Source organism: Dunckerocampus dactyliophorus, chromosome 6, assembly GCF_027744805.1.
Source record: "Dunckerocampus dactyliophorus isolate RoL2022-P2 chromosome 6, RoL_Ddac_1.1, whole genome shotgun sequence".
Lineage (NCBI taxonomy): Eukaryota > Metazoa > Chordata > Actinopteri > Syngnathiformes > Syngnathidae > Dunckerocampus > Dunckerocampus dactyliophorus.
The window spans coordinates 14413341-14436825 of record NC_072824.1 but is presented as its reverse complement, the minus strand read 5'-3'; the positions used below and the strand labels follow the sequence as shown (position 1 = coordinate 14436825).

The window sequence follows — 23485 nt, the reverse complement described above, 5'->3', positions numbered from 1 at the left end:
GTTGTTTTGACAGTTTGTTTGCGGAACAACAAAGTTTAGGAGCCTAAAAATGCAAGCCTTTGAAAATCAGTGGCAAGTTTGTGCAAAATACTGCATGTAAACACTGAAAATGGAGGATATGTCTGTAAAATGTGGGCATGCACAAGTATGTCACAACTACCACCATGGTGGACCACATTGGCAGTCGTTTGTACTCATCAGAATAAAGAGATTGAAACAGGTGACTAGTTATTGCCTAGTTTTGATATGATATGTGGTGTCTGTGTGGCTCACCCTGAGTAGTGATGTATAGATGCAGCTAAGGCATTTCCTGAACCGCCAGGAAGTATACCAAGTGGCATCCTGATCGCCTCCTCCCAGTCTGATCTGTCCAGGAGACCATTGATCACCTAACACACACATACGTGCACGTACACCAAAATGCTCATTATTTCGGAAAATGTGTAGAATAGTTGACAGTGTCAACAATATATGGGAAATTTTAAGCAAAATTCTATTATTTTCTCTTTGCCTCAAACAGAAGGCCGTCTCCTGACAAGATGACGACAGCACCCCACTGCGACAGGTCAGCCTCTCTCACTAGCTCACGGGCGTGGTTCTGATGTTCTGCAAAAACACATGCATGTAAGTGTAAAACGTTTGTAAATGGTTATGTTATACTGTATTTCCATATGATTTAGATCTGTTATAGTGTACACCAGGGATGTCAAAAGCCTGGCCCGGGAGCTATTTGTAGCCTGCAGCTCATTTTTTATTAGCCCGTGGCATATTTTCAAAAATAGAATAAGTTATTAATCAAATATATTAGATATTACACTAATTTGCTTGCTCACCTATTACACAAAGCTAAGAGGTTGATGTTTTGTTCAGAAAGCTTAGTATATATTGACCTACATTGGATTGGTTTTAGCGTCTTTAATGATGGAAATGTTGTAGCTTATTATTGCTGTTAGGTTACTGTTTTCACATTGTACTGTCAGTTGACACAAGTCACCATCCTGTTATTTTGCATTTCCATTTGAGCTCTAGGTATACTACTGCCTGCTGCATATTTCTAGTAGAAAACATTCTTTAGCTGTCACACGTCTATATTACAGTTTTTCCTCCATCGGTTTAGCTCATTTCTTGAAACAGAAATTACATTTTCAAAACTCTTAAGATCATTTGATCAAACAGTCTTACAATTGAGCACAATGCATACTCCGGTTTCCTCCCACATTCCAAAAACATGCATGTTAGGTTAATTGGAGACTCTAAATTGTCCTTAGGTATGAATGTGAGTGTGAATGATTGTTTGTCTATATGTGCCCTGTGCGCTGGCAACCAGTCCAGAGTGTACCTCGCCTGTCGCCCAAAGTCAGCTGGGATAGGCTCCAGCATGCCCCACGACCCGCAAGAGGAGAAGCGGTACAGAAAATGGATGGATGGGTGGCATGTGAATTTCGATCTATCGAAAACACCTTATCTCACTCACATGTCATCACATCTCTCCCAAAACAGTTCTCCTGCTTCAAAGCAAATTCCTGTCCCCTAGAAATAGTCAGTGCCACCAAAATGCAAAAATCCTTCTGAATAGCTTTTGCTCATTCCCTGAAACAGACCAGACTTTCTTAACACTCTTAGTTCTTTAAGCAAAATAACTTGGTTGGTACCAGTCCAGGGTGTACCCTGCCTCCTGCCCAAAGTCAGCCGGGATAGGCTCCAATATACCCCCGCGACCATAATGAGGATTAAGCGGCATAGAAACTGGATGGATGGAACTTGGTTGGTTCAGCACACCACCTGCAGAAACTCCTATCTTTCTCAAAACTCGTTTGACTCGTGTCAAAACTACATTTCTTTCCCATATAAATTGTCAGAGACCCCAAAATGAACCATCACTTTTGCATTGTGTAAGCACATTCATTCATTCACTCTCTATGTCGCTTAATCCTCATTAGGGACGCAGGGGTGTGCTGGAGCCTATCCCAGCTGACTTTGGGAGGGGTTGCCAGCACTGCAAGTCAAAATGTTGAGATGTTTTGTCACTGTGGCAGAGGCCCATTGATATATCTCATGTCCACCTCTCAGTGTTAGCCCAGTCTTCACTGACAATGATTACTGTGCTCATTTTTTGTCTAGCTAACAGAGTCATCCCCATTGAACGAAAGGGTCATTTCCCTTCCCCCTGTCGGGTTGCGGAAATGGTCCTGACTGTCGTTTGTGGGTAGGTACGCGCCAAACAGAAACGACCATTAGACCTGAGAATCGGCATCAGATTAGATCAATAAGATTTATTCAATTGTAAATTCTGCTAAATGTAGGTTAACTGTGCTAACTGTAGATACCTGGGCATAATCATTTACAAATATGGACCTACACATTGAGACATGTACTAAAAAATTTGCAATTTGATTAAATGAATGAGAAATTCAATTCTCTTGTAAACCATTGCTTGGTTGTTTGGAGGTTTGTCCATGTTATTTTGTGAATGTAATTTCTGTTACAAAAATGAGCCAAACCGATGGAGAGCACACATAATTACTTTTTAATTAATTAAAATGTTTTTTTAAATATAATAATGTTTTGTAAATTAATGAATTAATTAATTTACAATTAACACAGACACTCGCAGTGTTGCATATGCTTGATTTGGGACAAAACATGTATATCATCAACACAAAACACTGTAAATTCTCTGGATGTTGATGGCCATTAAGGTGTATTGGTGTAAATAATAACTAACTCAAATGTTTAAATTTTATGTGTGTCTTGTTATTGTGTAGTTGGCAAACATTTCAGTGTGTGGAAACTGATCATTCAAACTATATAATGTTAACTCTTTACTTTAATATTGCTACCTTATGTAATAATCCATTGACAAGATTTGTCCTTCAGAAAAAACTGTCTCCTGGGACCATAATAAATTAATCACAGAATAAATGAATATGAACTCGATAATTTTGCAGGAAGAGGCAGGAAGAGGATTCACTCTGTGCATTGGTTTCAACACCTTGGCGTGTTTTTTCCAGAGAACAATGCCATGCCGGCGTCAGACATTTTGTCAGTCATACTGTCCCCTTCTCTCCGTGGGTGGAGGCGGGGCCGGTAGAATACGCATAGCGTGCAGAAATGTAATTAGTAGATTGCAATATATTGTCATAAATTGTATATTTTTTTATTCTACTTTTCTTAAAAGTATTATTTACATTTTGTGTTGTCTCGTTCTTGTAAACCCAATCTCGTGTGTCGTCCTGTCTCGTGAAGCGATTGTCTTTTGACTCCACTATACTCACCACTTCAGGGTTTGAACATCGCACATTTTTTTTTTTTTTTTTTCAAAAATTCATTATTACTAAATGATTGCTGTTTCATGATCGACTATTAATAAAAAATGTGTATATAAGCAATGTTACATATTCTTGGCCTAAAATAAGCATTTTCAAGCAACAAGTAAAATACAAATACAGTATACAGTAAGGCATTAAAAGACGATTTAATGTCGTATTCTACACTGGCCACCAGGTGTCACTACTAACACATGCACCAAACTTGATCGCCCCAACAACAGGCTTCTATTACAGTTTTCAATTATCTCACAATAATATCATAATAACATAATAATATCATATAATAATACTCATAAGATTAATCATTAAAATAACACAGGCTACTGTTGTGGCTGTAATCCAGCTCAAACTCCATTCTGAAACCCGGACATAAGTTCCTGTCTTTCTCTGATTATATCTGCTATATCGGGAAAGATGACTATAGGGGGGTTATTTCATGTCTTAGAGGGCTCTAATAATGTTAAAACTTGCATGTAGAATGTGATGCTGTACCTATGAAAATGTTTGGTTTATAAATAAGGAATCCTACTTCGCGGAAATTCACTTCTCACGGTAGGGTCTGGCGATAAATGAGGGGTTGCAGTATACTGTGTGCATGTGTCTGTGTGTGTATGTATATTATGTATATTAGGCAACAATACACGTATTTGTATCAAGCTGTCCAATACAGTGGTCTCAATTTGATAACACTGTGACTCAAATGATACTGCAACCCAAGTCCCAAATGTCACATGACAGTCAGCTGACCTCAAAATCATCATTGCTGCAACCGTAGTGTGCGTGTGTGTGATATACGTTTATTACAATTATTAAAAAAAAAAAAAATTAGGAACGTCTGCCGGGCCACATTAAAAAGCTTATCGAGCCGTATATAGCCCACGCCCTGGAGATTGCTAATGTCTGCTTTGAATACAGTACATCCAAAATGCAAAATAATAGCAAGCTGGGAAATGGCAGGGACATATAATGCAGGGTTTTTTTTCCTGACAAATATTAGAGTTTTTCTACAAGCACCAGAGGAAGATGAATGTATTGCTGTTAATGCTGTTTGACAGATGCCCCGGGGTATATGAAGGCATGAAGGAACATTGTGTCGTCCTTTCTGCCAGTATTTCCCCCCAGCCCTCTAGCGGTGCAGTCCCCCCTCATCCATCCAGCCCTCTGGTATTGCCTACAGTCAAGCATCCTATAATGACTGTGTCCACTCCTGTCAGACATTTTCAGTCGCACACATGTAAATATTGCTAAGTGCCTCAGCCAAACCAATCCACTGGTAAACTGCAGGAGATCTTTAATACAATGTCATGAAGTGTGCTAAATATTTGCATATTGGGAATGTTTCATCTAAGCAAAAAACAAACAAACAAACAAAAAAAACCCTAAACAAAATGATTACTAGGGTAAATGTCACAATGTGCTAGTGACTACCATTTGTTGTGGTTGTCACTGCGTGGTACCTGCCTTCTTCTGGCTTGTTTTTCCTTTATGGTTGCAGTTACACCTTAAGCGGGCTGGAGGCGGGGACGCTGGGCACACCTGTGGCTAATTACCCAATACTCATTTAAGCAGACTACCCACAGCTGGCAGCCGCTGGTTCATTGTTTCGCCTCTGCTGGCAACACACCCGAGTGCTTCTGCTACCAGTCGTTGTTCCATGCCCATTTGGACCTGCCGCCTCCCTGCCGTCCAGCTAACTCCAGTGTTTGTACTTTTCTTCATGGTGTAACTTTCATTTGCCTTTTGTCTCTATTTTTGCCACAACACCATCGTTTTCTGTTTTTGGATCTACTCTCTCTTGCACTTTTTGTCATTAAAAATCCTGAATGACCACACGAACTCTAAGCCTCTGCATCTGGGGTCCTAACCACACCGAGAACCTGACAGAATGAACCAGCCAGCAATGGACCCCGCGGAGCCCGAGCCCATTAAATTGGCGCTGCGTCACCAGGCTCAACGCCTGGGCAGACAAGAGGAACAACTTAATGCTTTGGGTTCGTGCATTAAAAGCCTAGCTGACCAACAAGACGCTCGCATGCAGGCTCTGGAGACACAGCTCGGCGCGTTGGTCGCAACCCTACAGCAAGGTTCTTCCACCACCACACCACCCGCTAGCCCGGAAATACCCACAGAACATTCGCCCTCGTCAGACGCCATCTTACCTGCGCTCGGCTCAGTGCTGTCCAAACCCGAGAGGTTCTCCGGCGAGTCCGGTGAGGTACACACCTTCCTCACTCAATGCGAGCTCCACTTCGAGCTGCAGGCGGCTGCCTTCCGCTCCGAGCGGGCACGGATCGCCTTCATCATTTCCCATCTGACTGGCAAAGCAGGGGAGTGGGCCACGGCGGAATGGAGCCGCCGATCTCCCACTTGCTCGTCCTATTCAGCCTTCACCGGGGCGATGGAACGGGCGTTCCAGCGGACTCCTCCCGGGCGCGACGCAGCACGCGCCCTACTGCGGATAAGTCAGGGACGCCGCAGCGCCATCGACTACGCCGTCGAGTTCCGCGCACTTGCGGCAAAAAGTGATTGGAACGCCACGGCCCTACTGGATGCATTTTTTACTGGCCTGGCTGATCCCATCAAGGACCAGATGATTCCGCTGGAGACCCCGGCAACCCTCGACGACCTCATCGCCTTGGCTGTCCGCATCGAAAAGCGCCTCAGCGACCGCCAGGCGGACCGGGGACGCGGCACCCCCGGCTACAGCCGCGGCGATTACAAGTTCCAACTGACACCGCCCCGGCCATCCGCCTACATGGAATCCACTCCTGCACCTCGGCTCGACGAACCTATGCAGCTGGGAGGGAGTCGTCTCACTCCTGCGGAGAGGAATCGCCGCAAGCTCCTCCGCTTGTGCATCTACTGCAGCCAGGCAGGTCATTCCCTCTCCAGCTGTCCGGTCCGTCCCGACAGCCCACGCACCCAAGCTGCACATCCACGCTCTCCAAGCGCGTCCGGAGACACGCCCCCCCGGATGACGTCAGCACCTGACGCGGCTGGTAGACTACAACTCCCAGGTACTCTCTCCTGGTCTACCAAACAATTAGACATTAACCCTTTCATTGACTCAGGGGCAGATGACAATTTTATTGATGAGGGGTTTGTCAAACAACATGGTGTTCCCGTGGTAAAACTATCTGATACTAAAGTTGTGCGTTCCCTTGATGGGCGTCACCTTGCTACTATCACGCACCAAACCACTCCAATTCTTCTCCGCATTTCTGGTAACCACTCGGAGACCATGAGTTTCTTAGTCATTCCTTCCCGTTCAGCACCCATCGTATTAGGGCTTACCTGGTTGCTCAAACATAACCCCCACATTGACTGGGCTAAATCCACCATTATTAATTGGAGCGTTTTTTGTCACACACACTGTCTCAAATCAGCATGTCCACGAACTCCGCCCGCCCAGATAGAATTGCCGGAAAGAATTGATCTCACCTCGGTACCCTCAGTTTACCACGACCTCCGTGAAGCATTCAGTAAAGAAAAAGCCCAGTCACTTCCTCCTCACAGACCATATGATTGTGCCATTGAGCTACTTCCCGGTGCTACCCTCCCATCCGCACGGCTATTTAACATTTCCAAACCTGAAAGGGAAGCGTTGGAGCAATATATCGCCACGTCTCTCGCAGCTGGCCTCATTCGTCCTTCATCGTCCCCATTAGCTGCTGGGTTTTTTTTCGTGGACAAAAAAGATAAGTCCCTCCGCCCTTGTGTAGACTACCGGGCTCTCAATGATATTACAGTAAAGAATAAATACCCATTACCGCTCATGGATTCCGCATTTAACTCCCTCCATTCCGCCAAGATATTCACTAAGCTTGACCTTCGTTCTGCCTACCATCTAGTTCGTGTCCGAGAGGGTGATGAATGGAAGACCGCGTTCAATACCCCTCTCGGACACTTTGAATATCTAGTCATGCCTTTCGGACTCACCAATGCTCCAGCCGTGTTCCAAAGCTTCATAAATGACGTCCTGCGAGACATGCTCGGCCGCTTTATTTTCATTTATTTGGACGATATTCTAATTTTTTCATCCTCACTCGAGGAACACACCCAGCACGTTCGTCTGGTCCTCCAAAGGCTACTTGAGAACAAATTATTTGTTAAGGCAGAGAAATGTTCTTTCCACTCGTCGTCCGTTTCCTTTCTGGGGTTCATTGTGGAACAAGGCCAAGTTAGTCCCGACCCAGCCAAGATCCAGGCTGTGGTCGACTGGCCCGTTCCGACATCAAGGAAGCTTCTTCAAAGGTTCCTAGGCTTTGCCAATTTCTATCGCCGATTTATTAGGAATTTTAGCCGGGTCGCAGAACCAATGACGAAGCTCACATCTGTTAAAGTTCCTTTTAGGTGGACCCCAGAGGCAGACGCAGCATTTAGTAAGCTAAAATCTTTATTCACCTCGGTTCCTGTGCTCATTCACCCTAACCCCTCCTCTCAATTCATTGTCGAGGTTGATGCGTCAGACACCGGCGTAGGGGCCGTCCTCTCCCAGCGCTCGAGCGACGACCAGAAGCTCCACCCCTGTGCCTTCTTCTCCCGCCGCCTGACCCCGGCCGAACGCAACTACGACATTGGCAACAGAGAATTATTGGCACTCATCCTGGCGTTGCAAGAGTGGAGGCACTGGCTCGAGGGTGCTGAACTCCCGTTCATTGTTCACACTGACCACAAAAACCTGTCATACCTCCGCTCCGCTCAGCGGCTCAATCCCCGACAAGCACGATGGGCCCTTTTCCTCACTCGATTCAATTTCACCCTGACCTACCGCCCGGGCTCCCAAAACACCAAGCCCGACGCCCTCTCCCGACTACACGCACCGGCCCCGGAGCAACCCCGCCAGGAATACATCGTCCCCCAGTCCCGGATCCTGGGTGCCCTTCAGTGGGATATCGAGCGGCGGGTGGCCAACGCTGCTGAAGAAATCTCCACCCCTGAAGGTTGTCCGGCGGCACGGCTGTTTGTCGTCCCGGGACTCCGCTCCGAGGTCCTCCGGTGGGCCCATGAGTCCAAGGTAGCATGCCACCCCGGAGTCTCCCGCACCGCTTTCCTCCTGGCGCAACGGTTCTGGTGGCCGTCATTCCGAGCGGACGTCCAGAAGTTCGTGGCCGCCTGCCCAGTCTGCGCGCGGAACAAGCCATCTCATCTGGCTCCAGCGGGCTTCCTGCGACCGCTCCCCATCCCCTCCCGCCCATGGTCCCACATAGCACTGGACTTCGTGACAGGACTTCCACCATCTAACGGAAATACAGTCGTCCTCACCATAGTGGATCGCTTTTCGAAAATGGCTCACTTTATAGCACTCCCGAAGCTCCCCTCGGCCCTGGAGACGGCAGACTTACTAGTCTCTCACGCCTTGAGACTGCATGGAATCCCCCTGGATGTGGTCTCAGACAGGGGACCACAATTTACGTCTGCTGTCTGGAAGGCGTTCTGCAAAGCCCTCGGAGCATCACCCAGTCTGTCCTCGGGCTATCATCCACAGAGCAACGGTCAAACCGAGAGAGCCAATCAGGACCTGGAGGCGGCCATCCGCTGTGTTTGCCATCAACAGCCCGCCTCCTGGTCCCTCAACCTGCCGTGGATCGAGTATGCTCGCAACACCTTGGTCTGCTCCGCCACGGGCCTGTCCCCGTTCCACGTCGCCTATGGTTACCAGCCTCCGGCATTCCCATCCCTGGAATCAGAGGTGACAGTCCCCTCCGTGGCCGCCCACCTACAACGGGCCCGCCGGGCCTGGCGCAACACACGGGCAGCCCTTGGTCGGACATCAGAGCGCAACCAACGCCTAGCCAACCGCCACCGCTCAGTCGCCCCTGATTACAAGCCAGGACAGAGGGTGTGGCTTTCTTCCCGTGATTTACCCCTCCATGTTGACTCAAAGAAGCTCCAGCCCAGATTCATCGGCCCTTACCCCGTGGATCGTGTCCTGAACCCCTCCGCTGTTCGACTCCGTCTGCCAGAGTCCCTCAGGATACATCCGGTTTTTCATGTTTCACTCCTTAAACCAGTTACCACCAGCAACCTCAGCCCTCCGGAGGTGCCTCCCCCTCCCCCCAGGATGATTGAAGGCCACCCAGCATTCACGGTCAAGGCCATTTTGGACGTGAGAAGAAGGGGCAGGGGATTCCAGTATTTGGTTGACTGGGAGGGGTACGGCCCCGAGGATCGTTCATGGATTTCCCGGTCCCTCATTCTCGACCCCACCCTCATTTCGGACTTTCACAAGCGTTTCCCAGAGAAGCCAGGTAAGCCGCCGGGTGGCGCCCATTAAGGGGGGGGGTACTGTCACAATGTGCTAGTGACTACCATTTGTTGTGGTTGTCACTGCGTGGTACCTGCCTTCTTCTGGCTTGTTTTTCCTTTATGGTTGCAGTTACACCTTAAGCGGGCTGGAGGCGGGGACGCTGGGCACACCTGTGGCTAATTACCCAATACTCATTTAAGCAGACTACCCACAGCTGGCAGCCGCTGGTTCATTGTTTCGCCTCTGCTGGCAACACACCCGAGTGCTTCTGCTACCAGTCGTTGTTCCATGCCCATTTGGACCTGCCGCCTCCCTGCCGTCCAGCTAACTCCAGTGTTTGTACTTTTCTTCATGGTGTAACTTTCATTTGCCTTTTGTCTCTATTTTTGCCACAACACCATCGTTTTCTGTTTTTGGATCTACTCTCTCTTGCACTTTTTGTCATTAAAAATCCTGAATGACCACACGAACTCTAAGCCTCTGCATCTGGGGTCCTAACCACACCGAGAACCTGACAGTAAAATTCAGTTCTTAAAAAGAGAGATTACGGGAGCTCAAAATAATTCCTTGTTTTGAGGATTAAATCAAAATGATATTTTCTTCAGGATTCATTTGGCAAAAAATGCATGTCTGAAGTTGCCCCACAAACTACGTCTACTGACTTCAATGGGGAAGCATAGAGTGAGTTGTTCCACTGTGCAAAACTGGCCAGTCATTGGATAAATGCTGGGTTTTGTCCTGCCCATTGGATGCTCAGCGTCTCTGGGGACGCTTGGCTTCTGCATGATGATTGGGTATCTGTCTGAGGCAGAATCCCTTTTTGATTGACAGTGAAATGAGAGAATCAGCCATCTTGAAGTATAAACCTCCACCGTAGCATTTTCCAAGCATTCATTCCGTTATTCTGAATTGATCCGGAGACTTTACCGATCCCCAGTGATTTTGTCTTTGTTAAAAACGACTAGCGTTGTGTTTGGCGACTCTCTACTGTCACTCTGCGGTTTCTTTCCCCAACGAGCAGCTGCGGAGCTTCTCCTTCAGTAGGGGAGCAGAATCGATGGAGGACAGGAAATGACCTCGGGGGTTCAGAGTTGAGTTGAGCTTGTTGTGGGCTATGGACGCAACAGGAATCCGTGTTATTATTATTATGTTATTATGATTGTGCCTGTTTTGAGATAATTTAAACCTGCAATACAAGCCGGTTGTTCCAGTCTGGTGCTTCGGTGGTCGTCTCACCGAGCAATTACTACATACTGCATTCGTACTACATTCACAAGTGGCGGTTTTAATGGCTTATGCTGCATTTATATTTTAGTGCATTTAGCCTTTTTAATGCATGAAAATGCTTAATTTAGGCAAAAGAATATGTACAATATGCTTAAATATGCATTCTTTGACTCATAATAGGCTGTAGTCAACCACAAAACAACGATCATTTATTATATGTAATAAGTGTATTTTACATTTTATACTCATTTTATACTTTATACTTTATACTTTTTATACTCATTTTATACTCATTTTATAAGTGTATTCTCTTTTAGATTCAAACATTGATAGTACACATTACTTGTAATACAGAGACATGTCTTTGCCATGGCCACTCCGGATCTTGACTGTACTATAAGTTAAAACAACAGAATGTATAAAATGCATTATAATTTTGTCCCATATTGTTGTTATTGTTTGAACTAAAAAACTGAGAAATTGTGTTTTTAAAAAAAATTACAAATGCTTTTGAACAAGACATCCTTAAATGCCTTAAAAGGGATAAATGGCTATCTAAATATGAAAGAAACAAAGAAAATAAGGAAAAAACTGTGTGTGAACAGGACAGCTTTCATGTTGTCTTAGCACTAACACCTGTACCAATGTTACACTACATTTGTTGTTAACAAACACATGTTTAAATTAAATGATAATAAATTTTACTTCACAACTCAGTGGGTATTCTGCAAGACAAACATTTCCATCAATAGTCCTTACTTTGCTTGACACATTTATTGATTTTGTTTTGGCAGTGAATATAAATAATAAATAAAGACGGTGGATGTAAAACGCTGCTTTTTAATCATTTATAATGAGCGCTCGTTTTTTTTTTGCTGCAGGAAAGAATTGAAAATTCTAGCTCCAGGACTGAGCATGGACACAATATAATCTATTATGTCTGGGAATGAATATGATAGTGTTGCATTGCATGTACTGTTCTATAAGCTTTCTTATTCTCTGTGTTGTAGTGCCATCCCAACTCACCGGTGATGAGGATTGTGTGCGGGACCCCGGCCTCGTTGAGCATCCGCTTTATGTGGTTATTGTAGAGCGTGAGTGCCTGTCCTTTCCCGCTGTGTGGATTCACCAGAAGCATCATGCGGTATGGACAGGTCAGCTCGCTCATTAGCAACCCTACGAGGAGAATACAAGTGATGACTATCACAGAAAGAGACAAGTCATGAGGTATGGTCTTTAAGTATACAGTGGCACCTGTACCACATTTACTTGTGACTTTCACCAGAGACATAAGGAGAATTGGTGATAATCAAGGATTTTTTAACCTATAGCAGTTTGTTGACATAGTTTTCCTCCATTTGTGAATAGTTGTATGTTTATACGTCTTCACTACAATATGTAGTGTTTTTATTTTGAAGCTTACTTTGCACTGAACAGGAACAGCAATGGCTAATTATTATAAACTAATCACAGCATACTTAAATCATGTTCAATTTGTATTCCATAGTAAACTGTGACTGCAATGTCAATTTTAAAGACACTAACCAAAACTGTCTATTTAGATTCTATTAATGTCTAAATCTTTTAATATTCCTATCTTCAACAGCATATTTTGGAAATGTACTACTCACATACCTCTACAGTAATGTTAGCACTAATGCTAACGCTAACAGGACATAACAGAATTCCTGGCTGCTCACCATTAACGCAGATGATCTGCGGTTGTTTGGCAACAACAGAGACAGAAATACATTTGTAAGGTTAATTCCAGGGTCAAACGACTATGCATATTGTTCCTTTTAACACGTCAAATTAATCCCACAGCGACTGCTGATGTGGTGCAAATATGTTAGGGATCAAACTTTCAAAAGGTTACAAAGATCTTACAAACACCAAATCCAGATCTTTTTAAAACACACTGACGGATCAGCTCCTTTGGGAAGTGCAGCATGACGCCAAAAGGGTGGCGGAGGTGAAGTCGAAGCTGGATTTGGCCATCTGTCCCAAAACATAGGAGGACAAACTAAAGGTCATTGATGCTGGAGAAAGCTTGTTGATACCTAATTGACAGCTAAAACACACACACTCAAACGCGCACACACACACAAATAAACATGACGTCTCGTCACTCTTTTTAAACCTCTATCCTTTCCCATTATGAAGCTTGATTCAAGTGAAAATATATGCAGCAGAGCTGATCTGGTTTGATTGACAGCTTTGCAGTTAAATATCAAGACCACTCAGATCACTGCCAAGGTTTAATCTCTCTTTCTTCTATCCTCTAATCTAGCTCTATCTACCTATTTTACTCGCTAAAATGAGGTACATATCTTCATCTGCACACCAAATTACAAGACAACCAGACAACCTAATAAGATTTGATAGAGATACAAGCATGCACGTGGTAAATCCTTTTTTTCTCGATTGATTTTCTTCATGTTACATCTACAAAGGTGGTTTTCTTCAACGTTAATAATCTAATATACATATATATATATACATATACATATATATATATATATATATGTATATATATATATATATACATATATATATATGTGTATATATATATATACGTATATATACGTACGTATACGTATATATATATACATACATATATATATATATATATATACATACATATATATATATATATATATATATATATATATACGTATATATATACGTACCTTTCGAACGATATATACGTATATATATACGTACCTTTCGAACGACTTCATGATGAAAACTGAGGTTCCACTGCATATATTTTATGACAATTTGCTGATTATCATGGCCTTTAATGGGAACATCCTTGCAAGAATAACTACACATTATTGAAAAGATGTTATTCAGTCGTCCCTCGCCACATCACAGTTCAACTTTCTCGACTTCACTATATCACAGTTTTCACACATATTAATAAATCATGCTTTTTTGTGGTTGAATACGGCCTACTATTAATAAAAAAATGAAGACTGAAGCAAATGTTAGGTATTTTTTGCCTAAATTCAGCCCTGTCAAGTATAAAAATGTCTAAATGAACTAAAATACAAATACAAGGAATTAAGAAGCTGCATTATAATTGTGAATGTAGTATTGTACATTTGTCACTAGGGGTCAGTAATTGTTACGTGACACAAGCACTAGACTTGATCACCGGAACAACAGGCTTTTATTGCAGGTTGGAATTGTCTGGCTCAGGTGGTAGAGTGATCGGCTCCCAACCTGAAGGTTGCCGGTTCGATCCTCTGTCCTCCCGTGATCATATTGAAGTATCTTTGGGCAAGATACTGAACCACCAGTCGCTCCTGATACTGCGTCATCAGTAGGTAAATGTGCTAACAGTGTCAAAGCGCTTTGAGCGCCTTGAAGTTGGAAAAGCGCTATACAAGTGAAACACCATTTACCACAACATGCACAATAATCATAATATTATAACAATCATCATCATAACAACAACACAGGCTCCTGTAGCCGTGATAAAGCTAAAATTAAACTCTGAACCCCTGATGTCACTGTGTCCATATGGCTGGAAGACATTTATTGCAATACACGTGAGTTCTTCTGATTATATCTGCTTTACTATGAAATACTAATGTAAAGGTGGCTATATGAGTGTTATTTCATGTCAAGAGGGCTGTAATAATGTTAAAAGCCATATTTATAAGACTATACACAGGTTTTCTGCTAGAACTATGACAAAAATACTGCATTTGTAAAGATGGAATTCTACTTCACGGATATTCACCTATCACCTAGACCAGGGGTGCTTTCACTTTTTTAGCCTGCAAGCTACTTTTGAAATGACCAAGTCCCAAAGATCTACCTACTACTATAAATATATAAAGTATATATATTTACTATATTTATTTAAAAGAATATGAGTACGTATTTATGTACGTTCTACATGTATATCAGGAGTGCACACACTTTCTCAGCATGCAAGTACAAGTCAAAATGATCTACCTCTTCTATAAAACATATAACATATACAAAATATAACCAGTAAACTCTGAGATTCTATTGTAAATATTCATGATTAGTATTTCAGATTTTCAAAGTTTACAGGTAATCAAAGTAGTTGCTATCATAATTCACTTCAATATGGAAATAAAGATAATTCCACATAACTCCTAAATAGTTGTGTACATAACCTGAGTACTGGTAATATGTCAGTCAAATTAGCTTTGTAACGTTCATTAGGGCACACAGTTCATGTATTACAGTTAGCATTTGCTATCAAACATTAGCGATATACAAGAATTTAAAATGATGATGCAAAAGACAATGCAGCCGAAGTCAAGGCAACATATTGAAAAGGTTTCAGCAATGGGCACATTTAGAATTTCATCGTGAAATAATAATTTAAGAAGCGAACGTGTAGAAAACACAGATTTTTGTAGTAGACTTCATGACGCCAAGCAAAGCCAGTAAACAATACACTTTTTTTCCACGTAGCTAGCCGCTACAAGTGAACAGATAGCTTTTGTTATAGATATAGACATCTTACCGCATAGTTAGTTCATCCACAATCACAATAATAAAGATGAAAGGTGCATCTTCGTGTGTAGCTTGAAACGCTGCGAGGGAGCAAGCGCCAATCAGGAGGGGAGCTTAATGTCAGCTGACTGATGTCATATGACAACTACAAAGTGACGTTTATGGCATCAACCAAAACTACCTTGGCGATCTACCGGTAGCTCGCGATCTACATAATGGCCACCCCTGACCTAGACCTATGGGTCTGGAACCAATTAACCGTGATGAATTGTATTGGTATAGATTGTACATACAGTGGACAGGGAGTTGCCTACAAAAACATGCTGATGAAAACAACCTCCTTGAGAAAGGCACTGTGTTATTTAGAAGAAAAAGATGACACAAATATTCTGCAATTTAGCACACGTCATACACACATTTAAGCACAGCCTTTTTTTATTCTGTCCAAGTGTAACTAGCAGACAGTGATAACAGGACATTAGTGGCCTCATGAATCAGCAGGCAAGACAGTCAAAGGCGCTGAAGGTCCTGCCTTTGCTGCCAGAGACGACCTTGTTGGTCAAATTCAAATCCCGCACACTTCCTGTGTGCCATTCCTCCCTTCCCAAAGCATTCCGGAGGGATTTATCTACTGTATCTCCTCGCCTCTGTCTGCTCCCAGTTTCCTCCTCCATCATTAGCTGCAGTGGCACGAGGCCAAAGTGTGACACATGTTATATATTTATGTACCCATCATGCACTACAGAAGACGACTGGTGGGCTTATGACAACACATAATAGGTCTAGTTTGTTTGTATGGGAATGGGTGTAACTGATGTGATGTTTGTTAAGTGAAATATGATTCATTTCGTGAAACCCAAGTTTGGACTCAATTATAAGGCATTCATTATGGTGGCCAACTATCGCCATTGTCTCTTCTAACCAGAACATAAAAAAAAAACTATTGCCACTAACCTAACTTGTGCTTTACATGTCAGCTAAGCTTGTGTTGTGATGTGTGATTATGGACGTCTCTTTGGTGCTCTCCAAACTAAGACCATGGGAACTGGCCCAGATCTTAATGGAGTAATCACTACTGGGGTATATGCCATAGTATTTCCTCCGGCCTAATTAAAATGGGGGGAAAACCCAAGAGCCGGAAAAACGTCCTTATAATAGCTATCTGGCCACAGTGTGGGAGTCTGAGAATGGACACTTTTAGACTCACGATGTTGAGCAATGTGTCAGCTTGGAGCGCCAACAGTTACTACTAAAACAGTACATTCTTCCATACACACAGTATAATAATACACTTTAAAAAAGTTGTAAGTATTTAATAAAGACACACATTCACAGACACAAACAGTAGATAGCATAGTTGATATACAGTATTCATCATCAAAACCCGCATGTGTTTTTTGTACCATCTACAGTACCTACCAACAGGCTTGGATGTCACGTTTGTGCCTGTTGCTTTGTGGCGATGAGGCTTCTAAAGCCTGACACACCCATTAGGAGGGAATCCAGTTTCCACATTAAAAAGGATTAACGGATTAACACGCAATTCGACCTAGTGCGGATCTCTCCCTCCAGCAAAATGACATATAGACCCAACTGCAATCTGTGATTAAACAGTGCGACTTGTGTGTCTGATTCTAGCTGGCTATGCTCACTTTCTGCACAAACATCTTTTAGCAGCAACTGTATCATGCAGCAGGACTTCATATTTACAAATGTCACAAACAAACAAAACAAAAACATTTTTACGTCATTTCTCAGCAGAAAAAGGGCCAGTATTAAAAAAAAAAGATAATAATATATATTACCATATTTTTCTCTTTACCTAACTTGAATATCAACCACATGATGTGGGCGGGGCATGCCGAAAAACTTTTGATGGTCAGTCTGACAATTCACACAGCACCACCCAGTGGCAACAGGAAATGACAAAAAAGTGGAGTTGCTTGCACGAACCCCAAGTTGCATTGGGGTGGGAGGCCGACAACACTGCTTGCAGCTTTCATTTTTTTTATTGTTAGCCCCCAGAAAAAAGATTTGTACAAAAGCTTTATTGTCATTGTCGTCAAGACAATTAACAAAATTACTGCATAGGCTCTGTTGCAAAAGAGTATGAAATATATGAAAACAGAATCAAGTAAAATAAAATATGCACTAATGGAGGAAAACTGTCTGCAAAATGTCTGCGTCAATATCTGTTCAAAAATAATTTTCATCGACCATTCTCCTTATGTCTTTATCCTTTATCAGTCAGCCAATCCGAGTGGCGTCAACGTAAATGGGCTCCACTGTATTTCCATTCCTGAACATTTCATTTTGGCTGACCCTTTTTATTTACAATTTTATTCACAGTCCTCCCCTTAGAACCAATAGACATATGCTTACACTTTTCCATAATGTTGCATGTAAAACAAGTGGAGGCTTTGTGAGTACATAAGCAGAGACCAAAAAGGGTGTGGATGGAGGAGGACAAGGAAGTGGAGGAGGACGCGCTAGTGGTTAGCTAGCTGCAGCTCTATTTTAGGAGAGGGTGAGAGTTCACGACTTTGAGGTGAAAATGCTATAGCGCGGTGTGTAGCTTCTGAGGAGATGTCACTGAACAGACAGTCAGAAAGCACGAGAGAAAACTGCAACCTTCAGAGTAAACATAATCTGCAACAGTGGCGGAGCTACTTATTGCCACCCTTATGTAACTAATGGTCTCACCTTGGCCACCCCAATGAAAAATTTCTGGCTCCGCCACTGATCTGCAAGTCTGAAGCACTACTTTAACATTCAGTATCATCAATTTGAATATGCATCAGACCAAATCCCAAATTTACTCATTGGTGTCATTGAAAAGATGAGGTGATTGCAGGCAGAAAGAGATGAAAGGCAACATGTGTAAGAAATTCCATCCATCCTTTTTCTATACCGCTTAACCTCATGTGTAAGAAATGAACTTCCCAATATCATTAACCCACAAACACCAGCAATGGTGGTGAAGCAGCTTCTCTCTCAATGACTAAACAAGACAAAGTTATAAAAGGAAGGTCTGTGTCACAAATTCATACGCATTCTTGCCACACAGAGAACCTGAATCACTGTCGCACGCCCAACAAGGATGAGAACCAAGGCTGTTTGACACACACCCTTCATACTGAGATCTAAGTCTTTTTAAAGTGGGTTAAAATGTGATTTGGGGCCAAGTTGTTTTTGCAGTCACGTTGCAAGTTTACTTCTAGTCAACATCACACTAGTTCCTTTTCGAGCCTTTTTATACTCACTGATTTACTGTTTATTTTATGCATCATATTATTGAAGGAATGTCTCCACCTTGACTTGACTCCCGTTGTTATCGGTGGTTTGTTTACTAGTCTACATGCTTCTTGGAAGCCGTGAGACCGTCAGTAACAGAGTACACAAAGTTGCGTAAGTAACTCAGCCTTGGCATGGATAATAAATTAGTACAGTAGTACCTCAGTTTTCGTAATTAAAGGTTTAAAGAAAATCGAAATGTACAAGGAAATAATGTAAAGCCAATTAATCCGTTCCAGACACCCGAAAATATGAACAAAAAATGCGTTTTATGGAGAATAAGTAGTTTTACATGCAGAAAGCAATTAAATAATTAGAAATGATGAATTGACGAATTACTGTTGATGCTGACTTCCTGCACATCCTGGCGGGAGCGAATTCAATCGTGTTTGCCGTCTTCTTTATCAAAAGTGCTGGGATTTGCAACTTTATGTTGGCCCCATGGCGGCTTATTTACTGTAGCTGTGGCACTCAATAACAAATGCACACTGACAGTAAGTAAGCAATGTGTAGGGTGCTTTGGGCACTTGATTTTGCGGAATGGTATAGTACAGGGCAAACAGACTAGTTTGTTACGTGCAACACTGTACAAAAACTGAGGCAACATTTTGGCGAAAATATTCGACCAAAACTGAATCGTGTGAAAACCAAAGTGTGACTATAGTAGCATTGACTTGACTAAAGCAGGCCTGGATTTCAGCTACTCAAAGGCACATAAGAAATTCCTCTGAGATTGTCGAGGACATTTGGTGGTTTCACACTAAAAAAAGGATATGCCTGTTGAGTTAGCCAAAAGATCCTGTTGGTTACTTTCATATTACTGGACATTGGTACCATTTCTATGTCAAGAATTTCAATTTTTAGTTGATAAAGTGCGATCCGTGTCTAAAGGCTGGTGGAGCAAAGACGGACATGTGACACAAGGAAAATAGACAGCGATCCCCCAGTGTATTGAATCTCATTAGCTGATATCGCATTCATTGTAATTCATAGCCTTTTGCTTGGCAGAGCTCAAGTGATTCATTTGATCAGTAACCTCTTGGGCCAGCTGCCATGTCCGGCCCATAATAATGATAATGCTGTCCACAACACAACTGAGTGCCTCTACTGGCAAAATAGGATCAATAGTGTTGAGACAAACCAGAAGCAGCAGTTCAGTCAAGCATAAATGTTTAAAAAGGATGAAATGTATAGAAATGTATGAAAGTATGGATGGCACAAAAGATGTCAGTGTTAAATTCAAGTCTCACAAGCATCCAGCTTGTCTCATCTAAATTCATTCTGCAAAAGTGGGTGGCGCGCATGACTTGACAACAAAGCCAGTGAAAGGCTTGGAAGATTCTTAAGTTTCCCAGGGTGGAAAACCTGTCTGATCACTGCAGTTTCATGTTTAGCAGCAGACAGTAACATCTCCGAGACTGCTGTTTTCTCCTCTGACAATGACAGGCTGTATTAAGTTGCAATGTGCAAAATGCATTTGTCCAACCTGGGAGATGCTATGTGGGTCACGGTGTGCCAGAGTGTGATACCCTGCATAACTTAGTTGGACACTTAAAGGAAAACTGCACTTTTTGGGAATTTTGCCCATCATTCGCAATCCTTACATGAGACATGAACACACATGTCTTTCTCTTCTCTGTGCGCTCTAAAGATATAAAAACAGATAAAAAGAGACAGCTCAGTACTGCACATAATGGGATACACCCATGCCGCCAACAAAGACCGCTATTAAAACAAGTCCAAAAACCTCCAACAAGGTTTTATGGTTTTATACACATGCTGTGACCATGTAGTAACAGGTACATTCATCATAACATATAATACTTACAGTATTTTGCAGTATTTTGGTCCTTTTAAGCATTAACTGAACTTCCTTCTTTGGCGTATTGATTTAACATAGCAACACAGAAATGAACGCATAAACCTAGCGTTAACTTTTCTAAAATCAAAAATAAAAACACAGCAGCAGTGGCGGCAACTCCGATATGTAGCTTTACCTTTTTGGTAGTGGTCTGAGGCATTGTCAGTGTGTGGTGAAGCTAGTCGGTAGCTGGTGTGTTGTGGTGAAGAGTCAATGCGGCAGTAACGTAGTCCCATCGGCATAATAATGTTAATAATAACAACGTCGCTGTAGCTTGGTTAATATGCGTGTCACATTCTAAGCAAATGCTGCGTTGTTGCGGCTTTTTGGAGTCTTTTTCAGAAGGCTTTATAGGCGGATCAAGGGTTTCCCATTGCGTGTGTTTTTTTTTATCTGTTATTATATCTTTAGATTGCACAAAAAAGAGAAAGACATATGTGTTCATGTCACATAAGCATTGTGGATGATGGGCACAATTCCAAAAGAAGAAGGAGATGGCTTATCTTTGGCAATAACATGGCACACAGGGGTTACGTGTACCTGTTAGCATGACGAGAAGTTAAACTACCCAAAATACATCCTGTTTCTTGACCCAAAGTTTGAGAAACCTTGCACTGAACAGAAAGAGGTGGTGGTTTCATAATGTTTGTCTGGTGTTGGTCTTTGGAGACGAGGTGAGCAAAAGATCACACAATAAAGCAAACAATGACATAAGTTGAACTTTAATTTGGGTTATTTACAATTAATTATGGCCAGTAAGAGTGACAACAGGTATATATGTATTTAGTATTCCAGCTGCATCTTTACTCAACTTAATTTGACCCTTAAAAGATCATCAACAACTCACACATTTGACGCTAATGACAAATAATTTCAGCTTCCCCAAAACTGGTGTAAAAATATCATATATTAACATTTTTCACTTGAAACAAGTCAGTCTTTTAAAACTACCTGAGCCTGAAATATGCATATCAAGTTTTAATTATATTTAGGGGAGGTTGTGAGGTTAAAAAAATGTCAGTTTTGAGGTTGGGACGTTTTTTGTCACCAGGATTTTTGTGTTGCCCAGGGATTTCACGAGGATTGAAAGATAGGGGGGCTTAGCCCCTAGGTGAGTGTCTGTATTTCATGGAACCAACATAGGCTTCATCAATGAATTCATTATTTCAAGGGGATTTATCAGGACTTGTTATCTGTCCATCTTTTCCGTCCTCCGCCTTCTCCTAAGTCTTCGGGATAACTTTCATTAAAAAAACTTTAATTTTTAAAAATGAAATAGAAATAGTGATGTCCATGCCGTTGCTGTTTTAGGCAAATTTGAGGAGATGAGCTAAAAATTCTAAAATGATTGTTCTCTGGCAAATTTCACCTATATTAAATGAACACAAATTGGCCTGAAAATACAAAACTGAATGTTCCAACATAGCTCTAGAATTTTTAAAATATTAATAATGTACAGTATACTATAATGACAGCACAACGCTACTGTAATGTAATACATGGCAGCTATTTTACACATCGTCCCTTACCGTTTCTCATGTTCTGCTGCCGGCTGGAGCGCTCCCGCACGGTCCGAGCCCACTTCTCCGCTTCCTCCAGGTTGGCTCGCGGGTCCTGGAACTCGGAGATCCGGAAGCAATGCTCCACTCTCTGCCGTGAAAGCCCGGAGCTCATCCAGCGCCGCTTAAGTGGGTAGAAATAGACCGCCAGGTATGCTGCCCAGTCCGAGTTGTCATCTTCCCGGTAAGCCCGGGAGCCTACGCAGTCCCTGAGGCTGCGGAGCACTCTGTGTCGGCCCGCAGGTATTGAGCTGAGCCGCTGGACGATGAACTCGCTGTCAGTCAGGCTCACGGCACACCTGACTTTTCGGTTACTTGTGACCGTGAATTCCCCGTACAGCGTGTTCATGTGTTCGGCTGTCTTCATGACTGTCAGCATATGTCTATGTAGGTCGCAGCAGTCCTTGTGTGAGCACTCGGTCCTTTGGTCTTATTTTTCTTAAAAAAGAAAAACTTGTCATCAAGGAAAAACTCGTAACAAAGCAAGTCAACAGTGCCACCACGAGGTACAGCATGTGAGCGCGCACAATGATGCAATTCAGCAATGTCCATCCTGACTTGGACGCGGGGTCCGGAGTCGGCAGCGGACACGCAGTCACATCACTACCCGCTTCAGAGCCGAGAACCGCGCGGAGACTTCTGAACATCTGCCAGTTGCTGCCGTCGGACTGTTGTCAATGCTAGTGTAGGGACAAAGTGCTATATCCGTTTATTTCACAAAATAAGAGTATGTAGTGTATCTCTGATCACAGATTTGTTCCAAGCGAGTATGATTAAGATTTTAAGCTTGAATTTCGCTAAAGAGTAGGTTCAAGAACGATTATTTATCATTTGTAAACTCAATGGAGATATCCGCATTTGTAGGCGGTGTTGTGGAGGTTAGTACAGTTGTTACGAGATAAGATGTGATATATCTCCCTCTTGTGGTAAATGTCAGCAAAGGTTAATAACAGAAAGCAACATCGGGCAATGTATTGTGTATTATTAAACGAAAAAAACACAAATACAATGTACATTTGTGCAAGATACTGCAATGTAAACATTCATTCATTTGTAAATAAATTATAATTATAATGCATACGGGTAACAAAAATACTTGAATTACACAACATACAGGACAGGACGTCCGTCTGTGTTTTTTCTCACAAAATAGTCCAGACTGGATTGCGTCACAGTTTGCTTTATTCATCTGAGTAAAAAGTTACAAAAATGACTTTAAATACTGTAATTGTCTGAAACAGTTACTTCCGTCGCCAAAAGATGGCGATGCTACACAGGGTTAGGAGGATCAGCCGATGGTTAGAAGCCGGTATATTAGTGCTGTACTCATGAGATAACGCGCAGTATTTTAATTTACACTACTCCGAAGAGCCATTCAAAATTGAAAATTGACCGCAGGTCATGATTTTATTTGACCAAACGTCCTGTGATTATGTTGCTTTTGTACATTCCTTTCTTCCCC

The 23485-nt window shown here is 42.6% G+C and overlaps 1 protein-coding gene across 2 annotated transcripts in view; it reads right to left on the bottom strand.

The window, feature by feature from the left end:
- Positions 1-22680, bottom strand: part of LOC129182551 (sphingosine kinase 2-like) — a 31039-nt gene extending 8359 nt beyond the window's left edge. Inside the window, exons 1-4 of one of the 2 annotated variants that reach the window (XM_054778809.1) lie at positions 21994-22680; positions 11833-11982; positions 512-606; positions 274-389 (exon numbers count right to left, since the gene is read on the bottom strand). In XM_054778809.1, the coding sequence (XP_054634784.1) occupies positions 274-389; positions 512-606; positions 11833-11982; positions 21994-22402 (770 nt within the window). In that variant the 5' untranslated portion in view covers positions 22403-22680. Of the gene's footprint in view, positions 1-273; positions 390-511; positions 607-11832; positions 11983-12506; positions 12559-21993 lie in introns of those variants that run through there. The other variant, XM_054778810.1, reaches the window with a different exon arrangement.
- Between the last annotated feature and the right edge of the window lie 805 nt (positions 22681-23485).